The 20,848-nt window shown below is 54.3% G+C and overlaps 1 protein-coding gene across 7 annotated transcripts in view; it reads right to left on the bottom strand.

Annotated features, from left to right (window-relative positions):
• Positions 1–734: 734 nt before the first annotated feature.
• ZNF746 (zinc finger protein 746) overlaps positions 735–20,848 on the bottom strand; it is a 25,521-nt gene continuing 5,407 nt past the window's right edge. The window contains exons 1-7 of one of the 7 annotated variants that reach the window (XM_059396169.1): positions 20,237–20,318; positions 16,999–17,298; positions 16,785–16,911; positions 15,647–15,760; positions 3,733–3,924; positions 3,113–3,238; positions 735–2,042 (exon numbers count right to left, since the gene is read on the bottom strand). In XM_059396169.1, the coding sequence (XP_059252152.1) occupies positions 970–2,042; positions 3,113–3,238; positions 3,733–3,924; positions 15,647–15,760; positions 16,785–16,911; positions 16,999–17,298; positions 20,237–20,260 (1,956 nt within the window). In that variant the 5' untranslated portion in view covers positions 20,261–20,318 and the 3' untranslated portion in view covers positions 735–969. Of the gene's footprint in view, positions 2,043–3,112; positions 3,239–3,732; positions 3,925–15,646; positions 15,761–16,784; positions 16,912–16,998; positions 17,299–20,236; positions 20,319–20,848 lie in introns of those variants that run through there. The other 6 variants (XM_059396170.1, XM_059396171.1, XM_059396172.1 and 3 more) reach the window with 6 other exon arrangements.

Here is a 20,848-nt window from a genome sequence, read left to right as displayed (position 1 = left end):
CACAGTCATCAAATGAGATGCGAAGTGAAAGCATTTTGACAATGAAACACTACACAGAGAGAAAAGGAAAGAGAAGCATTTCTCTGGAGTGGAAAGCAGCCCCGCTCAGGGGCGGGCAGGCCAGCTTTGTTCCTGGCTCTACTGGTAGGTGACGGTGACGGCCAAGGCTTCCACTTGCCGGCCTCAGCTGCCTCGTCTCTGCAGCCCTCACACTGGGTTTTCAGGTGACTCTCCGTTAGAAGGCTCTGAGTCACCTAACAGGGTCACACCACCCAGATCCCTTTCCATAGGGGTGGCAGATGGCCCGTAATAGGCCAGCACTTTGGGGGGCCTTTTCAGATTGAGGAGAGCTGGGAAATAGGACTGGCTGCTGCTGGGCAAGTCCTTCTCCCAGCTGACAGCAGGTGCGGAGCAGGTCTCCACACTGCAGAGCAGGTGCTGACGGGACGAGTTGCAGCCCCAGCAGCCTGGAGTACAGCTTGGGGGGGGGGCAGAGGTGTCTCACCTCCACCGAGCTCTGTGCAACCATCAGCCCATCCCTAGGAGTCAGTGGTGTGAGGGAAGGACCCTCCTCACCTGTGTCCCCAGTCGGCCAACTCAGGGCACACTCACTGTCAGACTTGGTAAGGACACAGGCCACACAAACACGCGCTCCGGAAACCAAAAGTACACTCTAAACTGGTGCTACGACTATTTTCCAGCTTTTTTCGTCAAGAATTAAAAAAAAAAAAAAAAAGTTTTCATAATTAAATTACTTAAGATTCTATGCTGCTCAGTTTCACAATCAGAGAATTCTACTTTGTTTAGAGGTGGAGGCCGGATCGTTTTCTTTTTCCAGTGATCAGTTCAATAACGTGGAAATCTGCTTCCCCCAGACCCCGTTCCCACCTCAGCCTTCCCCACCACCCCGCAGTCTGCAACAGGGGCGTCCGAGACACGCGCGGCCTGCGGGGGGCGGGGGGGTGTGCCTCACAGGTCCGCGCCGTCGCTGGGTCCCAGGACGCTCAGGCCACAAGTCCAGTCGGTCACAAGGTCTGTGGAGGCCAAGGGTCCTTTAGAAGCCGGGCTCTTGAAGGGGTCCGGGGGCCCGGCCGGGAGCGGCGGCAGCGGCGGGCCGCGCGCCGGGGCCTTGGCCCCCGCCGCGTGGTTGCGCTGGTGCTTGCGCAGGTGGTCCTTGCGGATGAAGCTCTTGCCGCACACGGTGCAGGTGAAGGGCCGCACGCCCGTGTGCGTCCGGTAGTGGTCGATGAGCTTGGAGCGCTCGGTGAAGCGCTTCTCGCACTCGGTGCAGGGGAAGGGCCGCTCGCCGGTGTGCAGCATGCGGTGGCGGATGAGGTGCGCGGGCCGCGTGAAGCAGCGGCCGCACTCCCCGCACCGCAGCGCGCTGCCGTCCCGCGCCCCGCCGCCCGCCGCCGCCGCCGCCGCCGCCCCGGGCGCCCCCTCGGGCAGCCCGCAGCCGCGCTGGTGCGCGCTCAGGCTGACCTGCAGCTGGAAGCTCTTCCCGCACGTGGCGCACGTGAAGGGCCGCCCGCCAGGGGGCGCCGCCGGGTGCTTCTTCAGGCCCGGCTTGTGGCCGAAGCCTTTGGTCCGGCCGGGGTATTTACACGGCTCTCCGAAGGGCCTCGGGGCCTGGCCGGGGTCCAGCACGGCCTCCCCGTTGTCGGGGGAGCTGTAGGGCACCCCCTCGGGCCCAGTCCTCGGGTTCAGGCCCACGGGCGGTTTGCACCGGAAATTCCAGCCCCACCGGACCCCCCCAAAGAGCCAGTCCCCGGGGGGCGCCTCTTCCTGGGCCACCGCGGGGCTGAGCTCGCCCATGTCTCGCTCGGGCCGGGCGGGCTCTCTCAGGCCCAGCCCGGGGTCCTGGCTGGGGAAGGAGCTGCCCTGGCTTTCCCAGGCTCCTTCCTGGACGGGGCTAGGGAAAAACCTCGTGGCTTGGCCTGGTCCGAACAGGGTCGCGTGAGCCTCTAGGTCAGTGGGGTGCACGGGTGTGGCCACCACCTCCTCCTCCTGGACTTCTGTCTTGATCACAATTTTTACATCTGCTGAGAAAGAGAGAAAGACCCCGTCTCGTTCTGTCCCCACACCTGCTTAGAGAAGGAAGCCCGGGCACTCTCACGGGGCCAGTCCGCAGCTACTCAAGCCCTACTCCTCTGAGCCCCTCCCGGTGGGCCTGGGGCTGCCCCAGTCGGTGGGGAAGGACCTGCACAGGCAAAGCCAGAAGCACAGCAGCTCACCACACCCCAGGTTCACTCTGGCTATTAAGGCTCATCATGCTTTTCTCCTGGGGCTGCCCACAGGTGGCCAAGTAACCAAGACACAGAAGCCCCGTGGTGGGCTCAGGGGGATGTGCAATTGTACTGTGCCCTCCCCCCAGCTGCGGGATTCAGGCAGCTCTCCGACCTGTGAGGAACCCATTTCACAGGTCTGTCTGAGCATTAAACCGGGTGACCTGTCTGAAAACACTCAGCATGCTATTTGGAAGGCAGCAAGCATTCAGTGAATGAGGCCAGCTTGCTCATGGAAAAGGTGTCAGTGAAATAGTACCAATGTGTTTGAGTTTATATAAATGTACTTGAATCTCACATCCTGAAGTTTTAGATCATGCACCTAGGCTTCTAGCACATTCTGGGGGTGGGGCTAAAATATGATGGAAATGTTTAAGTAACAGACAACCGGCTGTCAAAACAGAAGTAAATAGAAAGCCAATACATAAATTTGGCTGTTGTTCCTCCCGATTCTGGCCTTCAGACACCTGTCTTTCGCCGTGCTGGTACCTAAGAAGCGGTTCTGGTTTGCTTTTGGTTTTGCGATGCCGGCGAGGAGCCAGGATTGCTGAGCCTGAGCAGAAGGTACGTCCTCGTAAGGGATCAGCTTCCCAGGGCTGACTGGTTAAGACCACATGAAAAAGGGACAGCTGGAAACATTCTCGAGAAAGGCTGTCCAAGCTTAAGAATTTAGAAGGTGATCAAGGACAGACTGACAGCGTCCCAACATCACAGACACCTAACAGCCTGTTGGCCAAAAGGTCAGGGCAGTTCACCAGTAACAGTGAGGGCCCCAGGCAGCCTCCCAGGAAGACGCGACCCTTTCCCGTCCCCTCTCGGCCCCGTACCTTCTGTGGAGGCCGCGGTGTTGAGCTTCAGTGTCCCGTCTGAGCATGCCGAAGAGGGATGGTGGGGAGGGAGGTCCGCCTGCCAGGAAGTGGGTGGGATAGTGGTTGAAAAGTTGGAGTGGACGCCTGCAATGAAGAGAGATCAGAGCCTGTGGGTTAGGGGAAGGAAGGGGGAACCCCTGTGAAAGGAAGGGCAGGCTGGACCCTCGGATCCCAGCGGGGCCTTTGCTGCGGAAGCATAACGGCCCTGCCCTCTCCCGCACCCAGTTCTCTTTTGCCCCTTCTCTGAGGCCCCGGGAAGCTCAGATGTTATTTATTTCATACACGCCTCTCGAATGTGAGGCATCTGGTGATGTGAAAGCCCACGGGTGGAGGCAAGAGCAGGAGTGCGGCTGGAGAAGGTCAGGCCGAGAGATACCAAGATAGGGGCATCATCAAAGCCACGGTGGGGCCTGCAGAACATCATCTGGTACAGCCCTCTGCCTCCAGGTGGGAAAACTTCCCCGTGAGTCAGGCCAGATGTGCGAGAGCCCGCAGTGCTTCCAGAAGCTCCTTCCCCACACCCTGCCCTTTGTTGTGGCATCTCGTTCCTGGTGTCTGCTCTGGGTGCGGCCACTCACCAGAGGCAGCATCTGTCGAGACGTCTCCTGCTCCCGAGTCCAGCTGGCTGAGGCCCCATGGCTCCTCCCCGATATCCGGCTGTCCGGCTGCCCACGCCTCTACCCCCAGCGCCTGCTGCTCCTGGAGCTGGAGCTCGCCCTCCTGCTTGATCTGCATTAAGAGGTCAGGGGCAGGAACTGGGGGCCCCGAGCCTAAAAAAGGGAAAGGGTGTGAACATACAGCATCAGGGTCGCTCGGGCATGGGGTGGACACACATCCCGCCACAGATGTGGACACAGGGGCTTACAGGGGTCAAGCAGCAAGAGAACCCAGTCGGAATGGAAGGCCAGAACAGCAGGGACCTAGGGCCTTCTGGGCGAAGCTTGAGGTCATGTGGTACTGAGCACAGGGTAGGGCGGGAAAGCATTCTCGGGGCTGGACCTCTGGACCATCCACGCAGAAGACTGGGCTGCTCTTGGCAACTCCTGCCCTCGCTTTTCACACAGAAATGCTACGTAGTCACCCCAAGTATAGTCCCTTCACCTCCCCCGACCTGTATATAAGTGAGCAGAAAAGAGAGATCCCAGATATAAGAATCAAAGAGCAAATGTAAAGTCAATCCAGAGTTCACACAGAAGCCAAGCGACCCAGCGAATTGCTGAAACAGGACGTGGGCCTTAGGGGCTGAGCTTTGATGCCCAAGCAAGGCTCGGAGCCCCGCTGAGTTGCCTGCCTGAGCCCAGGAGCCTCGGTCCTAGTGAGCTGAGGACTAGAAAAACTCCAGCCACCCGAGGGCGCTACCAGGAAGCTGCCACCTGTCTAGGGCCATGCGTGGGCCAGCCGCCCTGAGAAAGCGAACTTCCCCGTGTCCACACTGAATCCATACCCCCCACATGGTGCAGAGAACTGACGCCAGGAAATGCACGGAAACACTGGCTGACCGCCCCAGCAACCTGGGAGGCCACCCCCCAGCGCAGGCAAATGCAAACCTACCCTCCAGGGACACCCCCACAACTCAGGTCCCCATGAAAAAAACTAAATTTACAACCAGAAGAGGAGCCAAATGACATGAGAGTCATGGCCGAACTGACTCCCAAGAACTACAGGAAAAAGGACATGCGGAAGGGCACAGGGACCGAAGTCCCAGCCTGGGAGCTGATGCACCGAAGCCTGTGCCCAAGGCTGTCCCTGCCGGGTCACACCACACAGTGGCTGAAAGCCTCCAGGCTGAGGCCGTGGTGGCCCCAAGGACCAGCAGAGTCAGACAGAGTGTCTCAGGAGGAAAGCATTTTCCACCGCTTGCAGGCGCTGCAGGGCTCACAACTACAGATCACCAGCTCAACAAGAAAAGTGGCCACCTCTGGGGGTTGGAGAGGTCCTACGCCACAGGACCTGGCCCGCAGAGACATGGGATACTGGAATTATCACACACAGACTATAAAGTTTAATATATTTGGAAAAATAAAAAGGGGGAAGAGTCTGATAGATAAGAGACTACCCAAACTGACCAATCAGAGTTTGAAAAAAGAAGAAACTCGAGCTTTGGAATTGTAAAATAAAATCACTGGAATTTAAAAATCCAGTCTATAGGGGAAACGAGAAAGAAAACAACGGAGCCAAGGATGGTGAGCTAATTAGAAGACACATAAGAAATGATGGACAGAGCCGAATATACGAAGACACGTGCGCTGTTACGAAGGGTAGTATGAAAACATTCCAAATACGCAAGTAGGGAGAAGGCGGGTAAGGCGATATTCAGAGAGAGAAGCTGCAAAATTTCCCAATCAGTGTAAGGAGGCTGGACCGGCACTGTCCATTGGAGAAACCGTGCAGGCCACACCGCTCATTCTAGGTTTTCTAGTAGTTATGTTAAAATAAATAAATAAAAGGTGAAATTAATGTTAAATAATATATTTTACTTAACCCGATATGTCCAAAATGTTCACCATTTGTATATTTTGTCTTTACAGCACTTGAAAAAAAGGTTTTATCTGTTTATCTGGGAGAGAGAGAACAAGAAATGGGGGTGCAGGGAGAAGCAGAGTCCCTGCTGAGCGGACACTTGCCCCACTGAGCCACCCAGGCACCCCTTTTACAGTAGCTTTTTTTTTTTTTTTTTAAGATTTTATTTATTTGACAGGCAGAGATTACAAGTAGGCAGAGAGGCAGGCAGAGAGTGAGGAGGAAGCAGGCTCCCTGCTGAGCAGAGAACCCAGTGCGAGGCTCCATCCCAGGACCCTGGGATCATGACCTGAGCCAAAGGCAGTGGCTTTAACCCACTGAGCCAGCCAGGCGCCCCAAAGATTTTATTTATTAGAGAGAGAATGAGAGAGAAAGAGCATGGGAGCAGGGAGGGTCAGAGGGAGAAGCAGACTCCCCACCACCAAGCAGGGAGCCCAATGTGGGACTTGATCCCGGGACTCCAGGATCATGACCTGAGCGGAAGGCAGCTGCTTAACCAACTGAGCCAGTCAGGCGCCCCTTTGCAGCACTTTTTAAGTGACCAAAAGCCACATGTGGCTAGTGGCCACCATTCTAGACATTTAAAAGATAAAGATGACCACACTAAAAACTGGCAAGAAAACTAGCTGTATGCTGTTTGCAAAAGACGCACCTAAAACAGAAGGATGCAAGAGCAGAGTAAAAGAATAAAAGCCAGAATAAAGACTTCTTTTAAAAAAATGTAGTCAGGGGCATCTGGGTGGCTCAGTGGGTTAAAGCCTCTGCCTTCAGCTCAGGTCATGATCCCAGGGTTCTGGGATTGAGTCCTGCATTGGGATCTCTGCTCAGCAGGGAGCCTGCTTCCCCTTTCTCTCTCTCTGCCTGCCTCTCTACCTACTTTGATCTGTCAAATAAATAAATAAAATCTTAAAAAATAAATAAAAATAAAAAAGATGTAATTAAACCGTATCAGAAGAAATTGATTTTGAAAAGAGAGGTATCACAGAAATACAAAAAGGGTCACTGTGCAATGTTACACTGACCAGAAAGAGAAAAGAATTCTAAACGTTTTATCTAATAATTTGGCTTCAAAATAATAAAGCAAAACTCCAGGAGAAATAAACAGCTCCCAACTTCTCAGCGGCTGGTTTCAGCACACCTGTTTTTGTAACTGATAAATTAGCTGACTCTGGATTATAGGAAATTCAAGTGACACTATTAGTGAACCTGATCACACAGACGTAGCAGAATCTAAAGACAAGGAACACACACGTTTTTCAAGCCACACAGAAGTCAGGAAAAATGAACGTTCGAGAGCATAAAATGAACTTTGGTAAATTTTAAAAGATTTATACTTTATGCACTTATTTTCTAACTATAATATTAAGTCAGAAATCAAGAACAAATATCCCAAACTCCTCATTGGTACTAAAACTTAAAAATATGTATGTTTTCTAAATAATCCAAGGCTCTAAGGACAAATGATAATGAAAATGAGAAGATATGTGGACCCCAATGCTAATAAAGATAATATTTATCAAAAGATGTGGGCTGCATCTACAATGGTACTTAGAGGGTATTTTATGACCTTGTATGTTTATATTATGAAAGAGAAAACAGGTAGAAAATTAAGGGTCAAGTAATCAATGCCACTCTACTGACTTTAGGATGAGAAGTCCCCCCACTGGACCACAGTGAAGGAGCTTATCCCCAGCAAAACAACAGAGAGGGCCTGGCCCCTGGGGGGAGCCGATTGCCCACGGGGAGGAGGATGGGTGGGTGAGGACTGTGCTTGTCCACCTCTGCTCCCGCACTCTCTAATGATGAGCTACGTTCCTGGTGGGCCTCCTGGACAGATGCCCAAGGGTGGGGGGCGGCGTGTCACAGAACTGAGCCCGTTGTGGATGAGAACAAGGCCCCGGGGAAAAAGGATTCCCTGCCTCGCAGCTCCCTGCAGACATCAGCAACAAACAAAAACCATGTTAAAAAAAAGGCACCACTGGGGTGCCTGGGTGCCTCAGTCGGTTACGCTTCCAATTCTTGACAGGCAGATGAGATCAAGCCCTGTGTCAGGCTCTATGCTGGGCACAGAGCCTACTTAAGATTCTCTCTCTCCCTTTGCTCCTTCCCTCCCAGCTCTCAAACTCTCTCTGAAAACAAACCAAACCAAACCGAACCAAAAACCAAACCAAAACAAAAAGACAATACCACTGACAATAGCAATTTGTTAAAAATACAAAAAAAAAAAAAATCTAAAAAAATAAAAACTAAAAATGATACAAGGAACCTAGGAATACATCTAACAACAAAAAGCTGTACAAGATCTTCTTTGGAGAAAGTTCTACAACTTCATGGAGGCACATGAGACAGATATACTAAATGGAGGGGGCTTAGGACATTCCCCCCAAAACGTGCTTCAATACAGCAAAGGGGTCCTTTCTCTCCAATGTGATTAGTAGAGTGAATGCAAGCCTGAGCACTGTGCCATCTGGAAGTCTCACAGAACTTGTTACAGGGTCATTAGGAAGGTGACCCCCGAAGAGCAAAGGAAAAGAAGACCCGAAGTGCTACTGAGAAAGAGCCAGGGTCCCGGCTGCCCCTGCCACTAAGAGCTTGAATGTGAAAGGCAGACCTTTGAGAGCTGAATATGAGATAGTGGATTACTGCCTTGAGGCCTTGAGGTAGGGGAAGTTTCTTTCCTTTTTTTTTTTTAGGATTTTATTTATTTATTTGACAGAGATCACAAGTAGGCAGAGAGGCAGGCAGAGAGAGAGAGGGGGAAGCAGGCTCCCTGCTGAGCAGAGAGCCCGATGCGGGGCTCGATCCCAAGACCCTGGGATCGTGACCTGAGCCAAAGGCAGAGGCTTTAACCCACTGAGCCACTCAGGCACCCCTAGGGGAAATTTCTTAATTGTTTACGACATGAAAATGACAAACCATAAAGGTAAAATCCAAGTATATTAAAATCAAAAGCCTCTGTTTTTTAAATATACCATAAAGGGGGAAGATACTGGCAATACACACACCTGAGAAAGAGATTAATATTCAGAACAAGAAAGAAGCTCCAACTAGTCAATAAGTAGAGGGAAAACAAAAGAAAACAGACAAAAGGGATACACAGGTTCTTCCAGAGAAGAGAGACAAGTGGCCTATACACAGAGGATATAACGTTCAATCTCATTAATTGGGAAAATGCACATTTTAAAATAGGAATTTTCCAGGGCTGGCGAGGATGAGTGCCGGCGGGCGGCCGGGCGCCCCGTGGGCAGGTGCCGTACAGAGCGCTCAGACGTGACCTGGAGAAGCTGAACACGCGTCTTTCCTACGAGCCGGCAGTTCCACCCCCGAGCCTACACCTAGAGAAACTTCTACACATGCTTCACAATTTTCACAACAGCATCGTTCCTAAAAGGAAACACGTTAGAAACAGCACGGACGCCCACCGACAGAAGGATGCATGCCCCGTGTCGCCATCGTAAAGCAGAAAACCAGAGAGCGGTGACAAGGAACGAGGGCAGCTGTGCTGTGTCAACACAGAGCGACTCCCAGAAGGGAGGGCCCGTGAGAGAAGCAGTGTTATTTAGGAATATCTACATACACACGTAAGGAATCAAAATGTAAAGAAAAGCAAGGGACTGATCACACCTCCTTCTGAATTTTCTGGTTGTCTGGAAAAGGGAAGGGGGGGAACCGGCTCAGAGACGGACCACGGGGCCATGGAAGGTTCTGGCTGTGATCGGTTTCTGATGCTGGGGTTTTGAGAATGTGGGTGTTGACTCTTATTCTTTAAGGATTACATGGATTTTGTTCTGTACGTAGATTTTTTTTTTTTAAAGATTTTTGTTTATTTGTCAGAGAGAGGGAGTGTAAGTAGGGGGAGCAGCAGGCAGAGGGAGAAGCAGGCTCCCTGCTATGCGGACTTCTAGCCCAGGACCTTGGGATCATAACCTGAGCCAATGGCAGACACTTTACTGACTGAGCCACCTAGGTGTCCCATGTCTATAAACTTTTTTTTTTTTAAGATTTTATTTATTTATTTGACAGAGAGAGATCACAAGCAGGCAGAGAGGCAGGCAGAGAGAGAGGAGGAAGCAGGCTCCCTGCTGAGCAGAGAGCCCGATGCGGGGCTCGATCCCAGGACCCTGAGACCATGACCTGAGCCGAAGGCAGCAGCTTAAGCCACTGAGACGCCCAGGCGCCCCAGTTAATAAGGATATCATTAAAAGTCTATGGCAGGGGACACCTGGGTCGTTCAGTGGGTTAAGCCTCTGTCTTTGGCTCTGGTGATGATCTCAGGATCCTGGGATCGAGCCCCGCATCGGGCTCTCTGCTTAGCGGGGAGCCTGCTCCCACCACCCCCACACCCCGCCTACTTGTGATCTCTGTCTCTCTGTCAAATAAATAAATAAAATCTAAAAAAGTCTATGGCAAAAACCATCCTTACCGCCCAGACCTTTGAAGCACCTCACAGAGAAGGACGCTGGGACCAAGTGACAATATCCTGGACAAATTGCCAAAGAAGAAGAATAAAGTTATAACAATTTTAAAAGAAGAGATAACTTTGGTGTTATTTGAGGAAGGTAAAACTGTCTACAGAACAAAATCCATGAGAATCTCAAGTGACAGGTCCATTACTAGAAATAATAAGGAGGCTGAGCAAAAGGAGTCTTTTACTAAAGGAAGCTAACAGCAGAGCTATAGACTTGTAATAACTATTTAAGATACAGTGAATGTGAAAATGCCATCCACAATAGAAACCACGATTAGAGAAAACCGTGAAGCTGCTTCAGGCCACTCAGCCTTCAGTCAGTGAGTCTGCCCATGGGGAGAGGGGCTCATATGCTCATGTTGTGAGGAAGCGAGTTCTCCAGAAATGAAATGACAAAGTCAATGCAGTTCCCATCAAAATTCCCGCAGGATTTTCCGAGAACCTGACATCATGATTCTGAGACTCATTGAGAACAGGTCTAAGAATAGTCCAGGAAAGTTTCGAAGGGCAAGTAGGGAAGGCTTAGGCTCCTAGATAAGAGAGCTTCTTATGAAGCTAAAACAGGGAGTGTTGGCACAGAGACAAAGACCAAAAAAAAAAAAAAACAACAACAAATAAAGAGCCCAGAAACCAAGTGCGTGCACGGGAACCTGGTTCATGACCAAACTGGCGTTATTATAAATCACTGGCGAAAAGACAGAATATTCAGCAGATTTTGTTGGGAAATCAGATGTCCTTGTGGGGAAAAAAATTTAAATTCTCCCTCATAACCTACACAAGTATTAATTCTTTTTAAAAAAATTATTTATTTATTTGACAGAGAGAGACACAGTACGAGAGGGAACACAAGCAGAGGGAGTGGGAGAGGGAGAAGCAGGCTTCCCGCTGAGCAGGGAGCCCGATGCGGGGCTCGATCCCAGGACCCTGAGATCATGACCTGAGCCGAAGGCAGATGCCTGACTACTGAGCCACCCAGGAACCCCACAAATACTAATTTTTGATAGACTAAAGACTTCAATGTGCAAAGCAAAACTTTAAAAGTTTCGTAAGAAAATGGAGAAGAATGTCCTTCTGACCCGCAGTGCAGTAGGGAAGGCTGTCCTAAGATAGAAAAAGCAGATCATAAAGGAAAACACTGGTAAGTTTGATTGTACCCAAAATGACAACTTCTAGACAGGCACGACAAAGTTAAAAGACCTGCCACAGGCTGAGAGAAGATATTTGTGATGCAAATAACAGACAAAGTGTTTGGATCCAGAACCTACAGACAGAAGTCTGAATCAGTAAGAGAGTGAAAAGCAACAGTAGAAAAACAGAAAAAGACAATTCATTGAAGAAACCAGATACGTGTGAAAAGGGTGCTTCGCTTCACTGAGAGTCAGGGAAAGGCGAATTAAAACACGATGCCGTGCCAACCTCCATCAGATCGGCCAGGAGCTACTGCTGAAGGAGGGCAAGGATGTGAGACAACGGGCACTCCTGGCTGCTGACGGGAGCAGGACCAGCTGCGTAACCATGGCAATGGTGGAGGTGCAGACAAGCATGCCTGGCGGTGCAGGGGGTCCCCCGGCCTGTTCCCTGGAGAGGCCGCAGCACACGGACACAGTCAGACAGGGGTGACTGCCCACTGCGGCACCACTGGTGAGAGTGAAAAACCAGAAACAGCTGAAGTGCATATCAACAGACCAGTGGAGAACAAGCTGGAACATAGTTGCTTTGGGGATACTAAGCATCTGTTAAAATGAATGAACTTGATCTATCTGCATCAACAGAGACAGATCTGAAATCCATGGTACCGAGTGGTCAATATACTGACATTGATACCATTTCTCAAAACACACAAAACCATATTATATTGCTTATGGCTACAGGTGGACCTAACAGTTTTAAATGAAAGTTTTAAAAGGCTGATGGAGAAGGAAAACATCCACTTCAGGACTACGAGTTACCCTGGGGAGGAGTGAGATTAGGAAATCTAACAAGGAATTCACCACACATATTTTTACACAAAAATATTTTAAATTACGTAACTACATACATTTGACAAATATCTGTTGAATTTCTACTCAGCGCTAGGCAGTTCGAGGTGCCTGGAATGATCACATGAACAAAAGACATAAAAGTGCTTGTCCTCTTGAAATTTACACCCTCCTGGGGAGAGCCTGCCGGCCATACAGTCATCTGCAAATGTGAAATCTATCATCTTTTCTCTCTGAAATTTACATGCTGTCTGTATCCCTATTGATTCTGTAAATGTGAAATATATGTCACAATCTAGAAATACACACAATAGATGATGCTCTCTGCTGTGGAACCAACCAAAGCAGGGAAAGGAGACTGGAAATTCTGGGTGGGAACAGGGGGACACAATTTTAAATAAGGTGATGATTTAAATGTTAAATAAGAGCTCTGAAGGAGGTAATGGATGGAGCCGGGGTCGGCGGGGGACCTGAAGGGCGTTACTGGCAGAGGGCACTGCAGGTGCAAAGGCTCAGGGACTAGAGCAGCCTGGAGCACTGGGGGAAGCAGCAGGAGGACAGTACGGCTGGAACAGGAGGAGCGAGACGCAACCGGAAGCATGAGCCAGAGTCTCGGAGTCCGTGGGAAGCCAGGAAGGGGTTTTGAAGGAAAGGGCGTAGGGCTTTCTCTGAGCGATTAGAGCAGGAGAGGGGAGGGTGGTCGGGAGGTGACCACAGGAAACAATGGGCTCGGGTGGCAGGGTAGAGGAGACGGGGTGGGACAGCATTCCGGAGTGCTCGCTACTAGATCTCCGATGGCTGTATGTGTGAGAAAGGGCCGAGGCTGACCCCTGGGTCTCGCCTGCAGCTGGAGGGTGGGCAGTGGTCTACTACAGCAGGAGAGACCTGGGGGTGGGGGACGAGGGGAGGAGGAGCTCCACTGGTCGAGTGCTTGGCATAAGATGTCTATCCCACCTGGGTCGGGGACAGACCAGGCAGCCAGGTGTGATTTCAGGGAGAAGCCCAGCAGGGGACACACTGCAGAAGCTGTTGGCATGCAGAGCCTACCACACAGAGAGAATGGAGGGCACCCCGACGCTTAGAGACCAGAAAGAGCATTGGGAAATAGCAAAGGGAAGGTGTTAAGTAAGCCAGGAGGACACCAGGAGGGGGAGGCATCCTGTCAAAGCGGCGAATCTGGGAAGAGAGCCATCAACGGTGGCAAATGATGTCACCAATGGTTAAGACCAGACCTTTAATGCTATATGGGCCCCTGTGGCCCGACAGAGGTGCTGACGGAAGGACCTCTGGAGTGGAAGAGGAAGGGGAGAAAGCAGGCACTGAAGGAGAGCACTCCTGGGGCACGGGACACAGGAGGGCAGAAGAGGGGCGGCTGCTACAGGGCTGTGCCGTCACAAGGGGTCGGTGTTCAAATCGAGCAAGCGATGGCAGGGGCAGATGATGGGAAGGATGGGGGGTGTGGGTCCTTGCTAAGGTGGCCTGGACCGGATCTAGTGCCCAGTGGAGGGCGCCTTCGGCAGGAGGTCTGACCGTGGTGGCAAACACGCAGAATAGTGCGCGGGTGCAACCGACAAGCTGGTGGGGTGGGGGGGCTGTGAATATCGTTTCTTTCTTTCTTTCTTTCTTTCTTTTTTTCCCCAATTAAACAGTATTTGTTCAACATGAAAACCTTTCTAAGCTCATGGGCCACAGTTTGCCAACCTCTGCACAGCTGACTGGACCAAGGAGACACCCTGGGACTGCAGGTAAGAAAAAGCGAGCTGTGGGGAGGGCTCTTCAGCCATGTGCAGCTGCGTGGGAGCAGGTGCAGGACAGGGAGATGGACTTCACCAGCATTATGGTCCTGCTGGATACTGGGGTCAGGGCACTGGGCGGCTGAACTCAAAGTGAGGGGAGGTGAGGGTGCATCACTCTCAGCAAAAGGGGAATGACCTGGGTGGGGGCGTGGAGAGGGAGTGGAGGCTGGGGTGTTCCCAGTGCACAGAGCACCTTCTGTGCCCTTGCCAGCCACAGTGGTAAGAGCAGGGATGCGGTCTGCAGGAGGCGGAAGGAAGACAAGAAGCATCTGAATGAAAGGTGGGGGTTTCCAGGGAGAAGGGGAGACCAGCAGGAAGCCATATGGAGGAGCATGGACACTGCTGCCAAGGCCGGGGCTAGAGGGACATGGGAAAGGGGTGCTCTGCAGCCAATGCCAGGCCCTGGAAAGAACCAGGACTCGCGGACAAGGATGGGTGGGGATGCTCCAGGAAGAGCCTGCACATTTGAGGTCTTGCTGGGGACTGAGCTCCCCAAAGCACGGAGGGAGAATTTAGGAACCGAAAAGAAGCAGAGAGGAGGTCTGGTGGGGGGATGCACGAGGGGGGGGTGTTGAGGAGTGAGCTGGGGTCGGACTTCTCCCGCAGAGGTTAGGGCAGGGGTAACGGGGCTCTTGCTATGGGGCTTGAGGCAGAAAGTGGAGTCTGTGTCGGAGGGGAGGGTGTGTGGGGGTGTCGCCAGTAGCCACCGTATTTCTGTGCCCCTCTCCACCCTCTCGATGGCAGTGTGCGAACCGGAGAGGCCTCCCCGGAGATGGTGTGGGTCAAGTGAACCAAGCCCACCGTGGACCTCCCTCCCAGGCTTGGAGGCCGGGCTTGGCGTCAGTGCCCTCTTCTCCATTCAGACTCTGCAGCGCTCTGCTGAGTATCCTTCCGTCCTCCACTTCCAGCTCTGTCCCTGGCACCTAGCAAAGGACATCCGTGGAGGCGAGCGCCCCTGGTAAGCGCGCTCGGGAGCGTGGACGGCCTGGCCAGCTCTGCACATGCACTGCTCGGCAGCGGGACCCTAACTTGCGGTCCCCTGCGAACCCGGGAGACGCGTGTCATTAATCACAAATGAAACACAGCGAGGCTCTTTAGCAACACAGGTGTTCGGACGCCAGGAGAAAACCCAAGGCAGGTGGGACAGACACCGCGGTTTTGTGTGGAAAGCAGGCTCGGGCCTGCAGGGGTGGGCGTGGGGTGGGGTCTCCTCCTGGCTTCTCTCACGCATCCTTCTGTCCCTCCCTTGGATTTCAGAGGTGCTGGCTAGCTCCAGAAAAATCCGAAGCAGTAATACCAGGTATCCAGATTCACCTTAAATGAGTCTGTCGCCCTAATCGTGTTGAAACATGTGGCCAGCCAATGGGACTGGCTCCTGGTCAGGGGCGATGCTGGCTCTTCATAGAACTGGAAGGAATTACATTTTGTCTCCGACCCACTCCTACCTTCCCTGTGAGTGTCCTGCCCCCTCCTTCCCTGACTGTGTGTACTGGCTCTATCTCTTTGCTAAAAGACTAAGTTTGTCACTTGCTTCCGTGCTGGGAAGTATTCCTAGAGTGTTAGGAGCACAGGTTACAGGTCATAACTCAACTATTAAAAAACTTAGATTTAAAACTTTCAAGTCTGAGGTTTCTCCTCAGCTCTTCCTGAAGAATCATGCCCTCCCTGACCCCTGCTTTCCTGTTTCCAGCGGCCTGCCAGGTCTCCTGCCCTTCTCTCAGCCCCTCACCTGGACTCGGGTCCACAGGAACATCTGGAACCTTGGGGCCAGGGCGACGCCAGCTGCACGGCTCCTTCCCCGGTTCAGTCTGGGAGAGGACCTCAGGCTTGGAGATGGCGTAGTCTGAGGAAGGACATAAAGGTTAGCTTTCGCCATGTGGTTCCATTCAGAGCTGGTGACAGGCAGCCTGGGAATCCACGGGTGGCCCAAAATCGAAACTTCTAGATTAGTACAGAGCACTGGTTCTCAACCATGGGCAATTTTGTCTCCTGGGAGACATTCCGCAGTCTGGAGACATTTTTGATGGTCATGACTGGGGGTTGGGGGTGAGGTGCTCCTGGCATTGGTGCGTCTAGGCCAGGATGTTGTGGAACATCCCACACGGCACAGAATAGCCCCACGACAACCAATCATCTGGCCCCAAAGTCCGTGCCCAGGTGAAGACACTCTGGTAGGGTCTCCCGTTAAGAAGTGGTGTGTTTCTTTAAACTGAAATCTACCATCACGCCTGCCCCTGTTCCCACCATCACTGAGCAGGCCTTACTGCCTCCAGATCTGGGGTCACACAGAAACCATCCCAAGAGGAAAGCAGCTCAGGGAGGAACAACCTCCTGGGGCCACTGCACACAGACAGTGACAACGGCCCCAGGGGTCTGAGGGAGCAGAGCCTTGAGGCATGAAGAGAGCGCTGGCACGGGAAGCATGGTCTGCCCATCTTCTCCACTAACCACTAACTCACCAGAAAGGCCACATACTCCTGTAAGAGAAGGCTAAAGGAATGTGGGCCTGAGAGCAGCCCCAGGCTTCAGAGCAGGCCCACTGATGAGGAGAGCAGCCCCATCCTGGACCTGAGAGCAGCCCGAGGCTTTAGACTTTGTCGTGGCAGGACGGAGATGTCCATGCTCCATGCCTGGTTAGAGAAACGCCACCACCCCTCTCTGTGTGGCCACCCACGAATGTCACCAGGTAGAGGGAGTTTTCAACTCGGTCACCTGGTGCTCATCTTTAGTAGGAGGAGAAGAAAACTCCTTGCATGGTCAGAGCTTTCTAGTGATTTACACATTGTTGCGACGAAAACCACCAGCATGGAGAGGTAGGTCTGGGGACTCCCAAAGTCACATGTAACAGAATGAGTGTCATGCCTTACCCAGGGACACCAGCGTCTCGTAGTTGCCCCGCATCACGTGCTTGTAGAGCTCCTTCTGCCACTCGTCCAGCTTGCCCCACTCCTGCTCAGAGAAATACACGGCCACGTCATCAAAGGTCACGGGCACCTGGAACCACAAGGGTCACGCATGCTCACCCACACACTTCCAGGCACGGTCCCTCGGGCTGTCCCACCCCAGGGGCCCGAGGGATACCTTGGGGGCCTCCCCCTTGCTGCCGGGGGGCAGGCGCAGGATCCAGAAATTTCGGTTCCTCAGCAGGTTCTCCATGTTCTCCAGCCGCCTCTGCAGCAGCCCGTACTCCTGCAGCAGGGTCCCCAGCACGGCCCACTTGCCCTCCAGCTGGTTCCCGAACTCCACGGCCGTCTTCTCGCAGTCCGCCAGCTTCTTCTCGGCCATCCCCGTCCGACCTTCTAGCGAAAGCAAGCGGGCAGCCTGCGATTCGATCTTCCTTTCCATGGCCTGAATTGTGGCTGCCATCGTCCATGGAGAAATCTTTCAGAAACAAAGAGAAGTGCACCCTCATTCAGCCCCTCTCCCCTGGGTGCTGGGGAGCTGGGCGGCTGGGGGGGGGGGCACAGAGCTCGGATTAAAAGTGGGAATGCCCTGGGCCACAAGCCTGATCTCAGCCCAGGATGGGCTTCTCAGGGTAACTCAGATTTGGCCATCATCTGGGCAGGTGCCTTCTTACCGGGGGGCTGAGCTCGCCCGGACTGGGGACCTCTCGCATCTCCTCGAGCTGACTCCCTGAACCCAGCTTTTGCAGCAGAGTGCGTGGCCCGTGGAAGGTGCTCCGTGCACTTCTGCTAAATAAACAGCGCCTTTGCACCGCTGGGGCATTTCAGGGGATAAATAGTAAACTGCAGATTCACCAGCGCCCAGCCTGCACCTCCCATCATAATGGCGCAGGACCGTGTACGGACGATGACCTCGCAAAAACCAAAAAACAAAACAAAACAGCTGGTTCACTGAACCGGCACAAACATGAGCATTGCTCAACTGTTTTTTGTTTTGTTTTGTTTTGAAGCATCTCTTAAAAGCGTCTCTTTTTAATAAACATAAAAATCAAACAGCTAATCCTTCTCCCCCCAGTGCCATCTGATTTTGCCCCCTCCTGTTACTTTTCCTTAAACTAACAATCACCGTTACTGCAAATCTCTGCCAGCCAAGAGTTAGACTTTTTGACCCACGTGGCAGGCATGAGTCAAGGGGACAAAATCAACACGGGTCCGCTGGGCCCTCTGAGACTCTGTTTCTCTCGATGTGCTCACCACTCCCAAGGGGAAAACTAGTCTGACATCTGTAGCTCCTCGGGGAGAAGGGACACACCTTACAGGCTGGGTGAGGAAGGTAAAACATATGCCATAAGGTCAGACTTTAATGCGTATGACTTCCTTGTTGCTGGAAACTTCACACGTAGCCTGAGTGACCTGAGAGGTGGCAGTTGGGAGACCGCGAGGAAAGGGCACATTTTCCCTTGAGGAGGGGCCAAACCGGCCGACCCACCCACATGTGACGGTGGGCCCTCTGGGTCAGAGAGGAGGTCCAGATATCTGCACTTTCTTCTGGCTGTGCCTGAGGACGCATGTCTCCTTAGAACATTCTGGAAACTATTCCCAAACAATAGTAAAACGAAGAAGCGACTAGTAGGGAGCAGTGTGGGCTCATCTGGAGAAAGGCTCGGAGAACTACAGCATGGGTGGAAAAGAGTAAGCGGAGAGTGTGAGCAGTGGCCCAAAACACTGTCGAGCCCAGTTAGAGCTTCCGTGGTTGTTTGGAGCGAGACCGCACGAGGTGACCTCTGACCTGAGGAAGGAAGGGGTTTCGCTGGGGAGGAGCTGGTGGGCAGAGGGCTGTGGTGGGTGAGACTCTTACTCTCAGGAGGCAGGTGTTTCTGCCCCCAGGCTGCAGGGCCTGGCGCTGGACTGGTCCCTGGGCCACCCTCCATGGCAGCCGCTACCCTTCCCTTGCCCACTTGTCCTTTCTGATCAGTCCCTGCCACCTGACTCCAGCCTCCAAGAGCCTGCTCCAGAAGTCACCCAGCTCCCCAGCTACTGAAATCCTATTCAGCCTCCGAGTGCCCTTGCCTGCCACAGGACGGCAACCTTTGTGCTGCAGGAAAAAGACACCTCCATAAACCCCTTTATAAGACGTCAGGCACACACAGTGTGCCTACCATTTCAACAGGCGCAGGGAGCCCTAGGGCCTCTGCACTATTTAGTGCGAGGTGGTGACCGTTTCTGCGCAGGCCCAGCTCCATACTAAATGGTGGGTGGGTAATATGGGGCTGCCCTCCGACTCCCGCCAGGGAAGCAGAAATCCTATGCTTGTGAGGAGCCCATGGTAGGAGAACTCAAAATCCATCCAGGACCGCCCCCCCCCCCCCCCCCCCCCCCAGGATGAAGTCCAGGCATTAAAAGCCCTTCCAAGTCTCCCTGCAGCCTTCTCTCCCACTGCCTCCTCACCAAAACCATCTTCCAAGGAGCAGGGACTGGATTCCGGTCCTTGAACCCGCTGGGCACTGCCTTCTCTCTGAGCGCAAGCTGTCCTTCCTACCTGGAAAGCTGCACCGGTCCACTCGGCCGGATGAAATCCTAGCCTTCCTTAAAAGCCCAGCTCAAATCACAGCAGCACAGGCCGCGAAGGGGTGCCAGCGCCTCCCTCTCCTTCCCCTGCCCTCCCGCAGCACCTTTCTGCCTCAGTGCCAGAACCACTCACTCACTGTTTGCACCATGCTCACCAGTGTACCTGTCTGCTTCCCCCAACACACAATGTGTCCCTGAATACAGACCAGCTGTGCCTTTTCACACACTTTCTAGCTGGGCGATCCTAGGCAAGTTAACTTCTCCAGGCCTCGGGTTTTTCCTTTGTATGACGGAACGAGCACCTACCCCACAGGTTTGTTGTGAGGACAAAATAATGCCTAACAGGGCTGGTGCCTGCCCGCTTCTACGAGAAGGAGCAGCTGTCTTCCGGCCCGACCTCGATCCTCGATCGGGCCGGGCACTCGGCGTGTGCGGAATCGAAGCCGCTTCGGACACCTCCCAGGTGCCACCAGGCCGCTTGGGGGAGCTGGGGGGTAGGGACCGCTGAGGCAGAGCGGTGGGCAGAGAAAGGAGACGCGGGGTGGGAGGCGCGGAGAGGAAGGGGCCAGCGGATGGGGCGGGGGCAGGAAGCCGCGGAGGGCTGCAGGAACTCGGCGTGGGGCGGCCTCCGCTGCGGGGTCGGCCGGGTCCGCCCTGCCCCGGCTCGGCCGCGAATGGGGGGCCCGGCCGGCGGGCGCCGTAGGCCCCGGCGGACCCCGCGCTCCGCCCGCCGGAGCCCAGGCCCGGCGGCCCGGCCCGGCCCACGGAGCCCCTCCCCAGGGCCTGCGGCGCCGAGTGCTGGGCCCGGGCCCCGAGTCCGCGCGTCCGTGCGCGCGGGCCGCCCTTACCGGAGCCGCGGCCGCCTCGGCCATGGCCGTGCGCTGTCCGGCCCGGCCCGGAGGAAGTCGCCGCCGCCGCTGCCGCCGCCGCCGCCGCCGCGCGGCTCCACGCAGGCCGACCCCCGGCCTCTCCGCAGGCGGCGCCCGCCCGGCCCTGCCTTCCCCGCCCGCGTCGCCGCGCTCCTCGCTGGCCGGCCCGCGCCGCTCCGCCCGCAGACGCGCCGCCGCCGTCAGCGCCCGGCCGGTCCACACTGCATCCTGGGAGCCGGCGCAGGCCCGTGAGGCTTCCTGGAGGCAGCGCGGCCGCACAGCCCCACCTGCAGCCGGGAGAGGCGAACGGCAGGCGCGGCGCCCGCCCCGCCCCGCCCCGCCCCGCCCCGCGGCCAGCCGACCCACCCACCCGCCGGTCCACCGGCCCGCGGATCCGTGGATCTCCCGGCCCGGCCACCCACCGGCCTCCCGAATCCGCGACCGCCCGACCCCGGACCCACAGACTCCCCCCGCCCCGACCTCCCGACCCCCGAGCGCCGAACTCCCGACCTCCCGACCTCTGACCCCACCCCGACCCCCCGACTCCCCGACTCCACCAGTCCACGAGCCCGCCGACCCCTCCGACACCCT

The sequence above is a fragment of the Mustela nigripes genome, chromosome 4, assembly GCF_022355385.1.
Source record: "Mustela nigripes isolate SB6536 chromosome 4, MUSNIG.SB6536, whole genome shotgun sequence".
NCBI classification, from domain to species: Eukaryota; Metazoa; Chordata; class Mammalia; order Carnivora; family Mustelidae; genus Mustela; species Mustela nigripes.
This window is presented reverse-complemented; position numbering and strand designations above follow the sequence as displayed.